The sequence below is a fragment of the Morus notabilis genome, unplaced genomic scaffold, assembly GCF_000414095.1.
Source record: "Morus notabilis unplaced genomic scaffold, ASM41409v2 Scaffold695, whole genome shotgun sequence".
Lineage (NCBI taxonomy): Eukaryota > Viridiplantae > Streptophyta > Magnoliopsida > Rosales > Moraceae > Morus > Morus notabilis.
The window spans coordinates 128,250-136,029 of NW_010366382.1; the positions used below are offsets into that span (position 1 = coordinate 128,250).

At 42.1% G+C, this 7,780-nt stretch overlaps 1 protein-coding gene across 3 annotated transcripts in view; it reads right to left on the reverse strand.

The window, feature by feature from the left end:
* LOC21393957 overlaps window positions 1-6,298 on the reverse strand; it is a 9,769-nt gene extending 3,471 nt beyond the window's left edge. For 2 of the 3 annotated variants that reach the window (XR_002903275.1, XM_024173545.1), the window contains exons 1-3: window positions 5,262-6,298; window positions 4,634-4,711; window positions 3,952-4,406 (exon numbers count right to left, since the gene is read on the reverse strand). Coding sequence is in view for 2 of the 3 variants with exons in the window: in XM_024173545.1 (XP_024029313.1) it covers window positions 3,952-4,406; window positions 4,634-4,711; window positions 5,262-6,090 (1,362 nt within the window). In the remaining variant the exon portion in view is untranslated. The remainder of the gene's footprint in view (window positions 1-3,951; window positions 4,407-4,633; window positions 4,712-5,261) is intronic. The other variant, XM_024173546.1, reaches the window with a different exon arrangement.
* Between the last annotated feature and the right edge of the window lie 1,482 nt (window positions 6,299-7,780).

A 7,780-nucleotide genomic window follows, 5' to 3' on the forward strand; every position in this document is an offset into this window, starting at 1 on the left:
ATTGTCTAGTATGGCTTCCCGGATCTGCGCTAGCTTTGGGGCATGGAGGACTTGTTGCCGAATCTCAGCCCAATTGAAAGATGGCCGTGGATGCCAGCTGCATCAACTCCAAACCAACGTGATGTCTAGACAACGCATCGGCAACCAGATTTTCCAAACCTGGTTTGTATTGAATCTCAAAATCATATCCAACAATTTACACAACCATTTCTGATGTTCATCACTAACCAACCATTGTTCCAACAAAAACTTTAGACTTTTCTGATCAGTTCGAACAATAAAATGCCGCCCAAGGAGATAATGGCGCCACTTTTGAATAGCGAGGACTACCGCCATCAATTCACGCTCATAGACGGATTTAGCACAAGCCCAAGAAGACAATACTTGACTGAAATAAGCTATGGGCCTCTGTTGTTGCATCAAAACCGCGCCAACACCAAATCCCGAAGCATCCGATTCAACCACAAAAGGTTGAGAGAAATCCGGCAAGGCTAGAACGGGCACCGTAGTCATCGCTTGCTTCAACCTTTGAAAAGCAATTTCAGCCATCTCAGTCCAATTAAAATTGTCCTTCTTTAGTTGCTGCGTTACAGGCCAAGCAAGATGGCCATAACCAGCAACAAAGCGCCAGTAATAACCTGTACGACTAAGAAAACCCCGCAGCTCCTTAATAGTTTGAGGAGTTCGCCAATCCAACATCGCCTGAACCTTAGTGGAGTTCGCAGAAACGCCCTCACGAGATACGATATGGCCTAAGTACTCTAGTTGACGCCGAGCGAAAGTGCAGTTCTTTTGATTAACATACAATTGATTGTCCTCCAAGGCAAGCAAAACCATATCCAAATGTGTCAAATGATCACCAAAATTCTTGCTATAAATCAAAATGTCATCAAAGGAAAACTAGCACAAATTTCCGCAAAAAAGGCTTTAATACCTCGTTCATCAAAGACTGAAACGTGGCCGAGGCATTGGTCAACCCGAACGGCATAACCAAGAGTTTGTAATGGTCCTCACGAGTACGAAAAGCCGTCATGGGAACATCCTCCTCGCTCATCCGAATCTGGTTATACCCCGATTTCAAATCCAATTTAGTAAAGGTGGTGGCACCACATAATTCATCCAAAAGCTCTTCAATCACCGGTATGTGAAACTTGTCGGGTGCCGTAGCTTCGTCAATAGCGCGATAATCGACACAAAATCGCCAACTGCAGTCTTTCCTTTTCCCAAGAAGCATGGGGCTAGAAAACCAGCTAGTACTGGGTTGGATAGTGCCGGCAGCCAACATCTCTCGCACCAACTTTTCTATCTCATTCTTTTGAAAATGAGGGTATTTGTAAGGCCGAACACTAATAGGACTGGTGCCCTCTTGAAGTATAATGCGATGATCTCGCATCCGTCGAGGAGGCAATCCCGCTAGCAAATGTTAAACCCCAGAATGCCGCTGTAGCAACAATTGGACCTGCTCTTGGGGTTGCTATGCCGAATCCTCCTCCACACTTAAAGTGTGCAATTCCAAGTAAAAACCATGACCCTCATGCCTAATGGTGCGGACCATAGCCTTAAGAGAAACCATGGCTTTCGAAACGCTCATATCTCCTCGCAAAGTAACCCCTTCACCTCCCACCTTAAATTTCATCACTTGAGACTTCCAATTCACATGCATTCCCCCCAACGTTTCCAACCATTGCATGCCTAAAATCACATCCACGCCTCCTAATTCCAAAGGCAAAAAATTTTCCACAATTGTCAAGTTCGGTAAACTCAATGCCACCTCTCTACAAAGCCCTTTTCCTTGGACAGATTCTCTTGTTCCTACTTGAACTCCAAATCCGGCAGTAGGGACAATAGGAATAGACAATTTCTCAACAATACTCAAGGAAATGAAATTGTGAGTCGCTCCGGAATCAATTAAAACAATTACCTCATGTTGAGCAATCATTCCACGAAGCTTCATAGTTTTTGGTGTAGATAGCCCAACTACAGAATTCAAGGACAATTCAATGAGCTCGGGCTGCCCTCCCTCCGAAGCAATCCATGGTTGCAAAGTTTCTTCTTCCTCCCCTTCGGGTGCATCTTCATCACTAACAAGCATGATTCGAAGCTCTTTCTTCTTACATCGAGGTCCCAATGTAAATTACTCATCACATCAGAAACACAATTCCTTATCTTATTTCTCTTGTAACTCGGAATCCGACAGCTTTCGGAATGGGAAATCATTCTTTTGGGGTGCCGTTGTCTCCAATGGTGCAGGAACTCGTGGTGGATGCTCTATTCCTGATGCCACCCGCGAAGGAAGTGCTGAAAAATCAGTCCGCGACACTCCTAAATATTGTGGTCTCGAGAACTTCGATCCAACAACCTCTCGATGGAGCAACACGTTCTTCTCCTCAATCCGTTGAGCTATTTCCATAATCTCATTCAAACCGACCAGTTTCAAGAGCCGTAATTCAGCCCAAACTTCCGCCTCTAATCCATTAACAAAGATACGCTCTAAAATTTCCTCCTGAACATCCCAAAGTGGTGCTGCCGACACCTCAAATTTTCTGCGGTATTCAGCCACCGATCCTTCTTGTCGAATAGCCAAAAATCTCTCACAAAGACTGCCTTCATGTGAAGAATGAAAACGCTGCAGCAAGGCCATCTTAAATTCTGCCCAATTGTAAAATGGCCTTCGCCCATTTTGCCATTGAAACCAAGACAAAGCTTCCCCCTCCAAGGCTATACCAGAAGTTACCAATTGCTCTCTTTCTGAGCAGCGATTAATGGAGAAAAATTGCTCCGTTCGGAAAACCCAATCATCGGGATCATCTCTTCTAAAAATCGGGCATTCCACCTACCGCCGGCATAGAGCTGCCCAATCATCGTTCTCCGGCAATTCCTCACGCGCTCCTCTGTTTTCTCTGTGTTCCCTAATCCGACCCACGGCGTAGGGCATTCTTCCCCAATCAACTCCTCGCTGCCCTTCCTCACCGCTCTTGCCAAGCTGTGTTCCTCCATCACAACCGCGTATTCTTCCCATGCCAACTCCTCGCTGCCCTTCCTCACCGCTGTTGCCGGACCGTGTTCCCCCATCAAAACCGCGTAGTCCATCCTCCGCAAACCCGCCTCTCCAAAAACCATGGGAATGGACCGATTCTTCCCCTTGAGTGCTCGCCGGAGCATCTCTACTGCCAACGCACTCGAGGTTCCCATCTTCCCTCACTTCCCGACAAGGATTTCACGGAACCCTAGGATCCGTTGTGCGATCTTCACTCCGCAAACGCAACCCAACGCCTTCCGCCAGTTGCAACTCTGCAACTCCGGTCAGAATCAGTTCGCGACCATCATTAGTCCCCGTCGTCGGAGCTCTCGTCTTCTCCGGTGCCGGTGGCGGCGCAGAGAAGAGCTTCATCTACTCCTCCATTAGTCGACGAATCTCAGTAAGATTCTGGGTTAACTCAGCCCTAACTTCGCTGATTCCTTTCTCCATCGTCGCCCTGACTTCCTTTTCCACAGATGCCCATAATTGTGCTGTGATACCAAATTGATAAGAAATAAGACAATTCTCAAGAAATGAGAAGAATTGAGAAGAAAGAAAGATGAGTTTTTTATCAAATTGAAGAATGAATTACATATGCAGTGCTTCGAGGTACTGCTAGACCTCTCCTGCTCAGCTTTGAGCTAAGACTTTCCCAACAAGACTCAGATAATTTCTACCTTGCCCCCCTTTTATTCACACTTATTTCCCTTTAACCGACTACTCCCGCGTTCACACTACAAGCTCTCTAACTGCCTAACAGCTAACAACGCTACTTATTCTCTCCTCTCCTTCCCTTTCTAACAAGCACCTGCTTAAGTAAAGGCTTAGTCCTATTAGTTTGTTAGTAAAATATGGTTCACATAAATTACCCAAACTCTATGTCATAGAAGTCACAGAAGTAATCAGAAAAGAGAAAAATCAATTAGAATTACCTCATACGGGTGGGCAGTATTATTACGTTCCATCAAGCTGTGTCGAGGGACATTATTCTGATAACTGCAAGAAGGGTTCCCAAGATTGACATCACTAGATTGCACAGGCTCAGTGCTCGTGTCAATTGATGGATTGACTGCATCTACCTCTGTTCTCCTCTGATTTTCCAAGGGATGCTCATGGATCACATTTTTTGTGGTCAAGTCAGAAACAACAGTTTCGGCCTCACGTACTGCCTCCGGAAATGGGTCTGTCACGACTGCTTGTAGCTCCAAAGAACTGGATTTAAGCGCTTCATGTGCTTTATTAACTTCAGGAGTTGGGATATTATTGAATCTGTGGGGAGATGGATCTGTTTCCAAATCCTCAACGTCACTAATCCTAACAGGTCCTCTAATCCGTTTTTGGAAACCAACGTGCTTGCTTCTAAGCACCACTTTTTCTCTTGGAACTTCTGTATATCAACGTAAAGAACAAAACCGCATTGCAGAATTTAGTTGTTAAGCAAGGTGCCAAACAAATATCAAGTCTCAAGAAATTTCCTTTGTTCACAGAAAAATGACAATATGTAATGAAAAAAGCTTTTCTTCATTTTTTTTTTTTTTTGGAAAAGAAAAACAAAAAATGGTACCTTCACCTCAATGAATAACCTTTTTTCTTGAGGGAATGGAAAAATGGTACCTTTATCTGTGGTGGCAGGTCCATTCGTGATGGCTAAATCAGTATGAGAACCAAGCAAAGTAACACCATCATCAACAGCTAATCCGTTATAACATGCAAATAAAGCATCAAGCAAATATTAGCTTCGCACAAATAAATTTGACCATAGAAAGAAGACAATTTAGCACGAGAAAGAAAACGAAAAGAAAAAATAGAGAGAAAACAACATTCCCTTCAGTGAGTACGAACAGAGAAGTCCAAAACATTCAAAAAAAGTCATACAAAGGAGCAACCTTTCTCTGCACGGTACCTTAAACAATGGTAGGAGGTATATTAACGAAATACCACCACCATAACTTTATATAACACGCAATGGTGGGAGGTATATTAACGAAATACCACCACCATAACTTTATATAACACGCAAGTAAACATCAAGCAAATACCAAGTCTCCAAACATATTAGCTTCTAAAACTAGTACAATGTAGCATGAAAAACAAAAGAAATCATTAAAAATTAAGTCTCCAAACATATAGAAATAAGACAATCTAACATGGGAAAGTAAAGAAAACATTATGGAACAAAGCACGCATTCAAATTCATATAAATGAGCAACCTTTACTAGAGAGAAAGGGGAGAAAAAGGTACCTTTGGCAGTGGTTTCAGGTTCATCAATGACAATCAAACTACCAGAATCAGGCAAAACAACACCACCACCAACAACGTTCTCTCGAACCCGATCATTCGCCAATTCTCGCAGACCCACCTCGTCCCTTAACTCAGCCCTCAACTCAATCAGACCGTTCAAACTCAACCCCCGGCCACGAGATTCTTCACCATTACCATCCTCTCTCAATCTCCGTTTGGCGCTCAACCTAGCTGCCCAAGCCACGAACGACGGGCCCATCGACGCCCACGCCTCCTTCAGATAAGCCCCGAGCAGCATCAGAGCGTCGATCCTGGTGTTGATTCTCATCAGCTTCCTAGACACGCCCTCGTCCCAAATCGCCGCCTCGACCTCATCCCAGCACCGCCGCAAATCGCTCGAGAGGAGCCGGCTCTCCCGCGCAGCCGCCGACTTCTCCATTCGGCCGACTCTCCCTCTCCAGATTCTCTTCACGGCGTTCAGGAACTTTCCTCCCGGCTTGCCTCCATTGCCGACCAGGACTCTGACCGTGCAATCCAGCGCCACCGCGCAGTACGCCGCTTTCATGGAGTCCCCCGCGGCGGCGGCGGCGGAGCCTCGCCGGGAATCCAATTCCTCGATCAATTCGAGGTTTCCGAGTGCGGTTTCAGTGACCAGACCCTCCGAAACCTCGTATTCGATTGTACGGAGAAGCACGGTCTTCTTGAGGCGAGGGTCGTCGTGCGGACTGGGGAGAACAGCGAGGGCTCTCTTGGCCAACGGCTCGTCGTCGGAGTTTCGGAGGAGGAACTCGAGAAGCCGCCGAGAATGGGTCTTGTCCGGTTCGTCCATGGGTAGAGATCGAGGAAAATGAAACGTTGATCACGAAACGAAACGCGTAAAAGTTAGGGCTTTTTCAGTGTTGGTTTGGTGGATGATGAAATGCTAATTGATCCTTCGGTACTTGTGAGATTTTCTGATTCTGAAGAAAACTAACGACTAGTTGAGTAGATTGTCGGAGAAAAGCATTTTGCCATTGGTGACGGTAGATGGTAATTCAATTGAGTTGGGATCTACGTTGAATCGTTTCAATTGAAAACCAAATTTAAAAAACACAGAACGACATGTCGTTTTCGTGATTTGAGGTGATTGGGGTGATTTTGAAAACAGCGGCACCCGTTTACAAATGTAAATGACAGAAAATTTTGATTTTGTTTTTTTTTTTTCGCGGAATGAACGACATGTGATTGAAGCGAAAACAATTTTATTTTAAGTTGTTCTTTTAAAGTGTAACTTGAATATAATTTGAGTGTAATTTTTTAGTTAAATTTGAGTTATAACTTGAGCTGAAGTTGTAATTTAAATAAAGTTGAATAAAGTTGAATAAAGTTAAAACTTAAAAGAACGTGAACTTGAATAAAATTGTAACTTAAATTTAAACTTTGTCTGAATTTTGTTACAAAAACAACCCCTTTAATTTCAGATGTCCTTCACCAAGAAAAACGACACCAAACTTCAAACTTCAACTGCAACTTTGTTTCTGGTCTACCGGCTGCCACAACAAACTTTTCAAAGGTTTCATTAAAAAAGAGAAAAAGGAAAAAACTACAATACCTTGGCCTCCATTCGACGATATGAATAGCGAATTTTGTCCTCCATTGAAATGCATCGGACGGCCAAAAATAATGAGCTCACCATTAGATAAATGTGTTCATCTATACCAGATTTTTAGGAGTTTTCTTTTTTTTTTTTTTTAAATTATTAACTGATTGGAAAAGTGTCTTATTGAATGCGGTTATATCTATTTTTGTTTTTTTGGGAAGTCGATCAAGAGCCTTGCTCGAACGGCTTAGTAAATTTACGTTACTGACAACGTAAATATGGGTTACGGTACTGTAGCAATCCAAAAAAGAAGAAAAAAATCTATGAATGACACTTTTATCTTTTAAAATTAGTTCATGTAGTCAATTTTGTCTCATAAATATTCTCTAAACTCTTGAATTTCATAAATAATTATTCTGTTAAATTTAAGATGAAAACTGTTAATTTTGTCTCATAAAAAATCTATAAACTATTTTCTCTCTATAAATGACCCTTGTATTAAAAGTTGTACTAATTTTAGTCCATAAACTAAAAAAAGCCAAAAGCATTCTTTTGTGACTAAATAGATGAAAATATTAAATATAAGAAGTTGTAATATATGTAGTTCCTAGACTAAGAAAAAAGCCAAAATTAATTCTTTTGCTACATACATTTTTTTTAATTTTATCTATTTATTCACACATGTAACTTTGATAGAGTTTTTTTTTTTTTTTGAGTGATTATAATCGTCCCACTATATTAACAAATGTTCTAAGTAATTTTTAAAAATATATTTTATAAACATCTTTTGTATTATATCTATTGTAACTATGTAAAAAGATACATAAAAGCTAGTGGGGATATGTGCTCTCAGTGAGTAATTTAAAACATACATACATATTATTAATTATACATTATATTATATTATTATACCTATTACTAAAGGAGGCACCCAGTTACT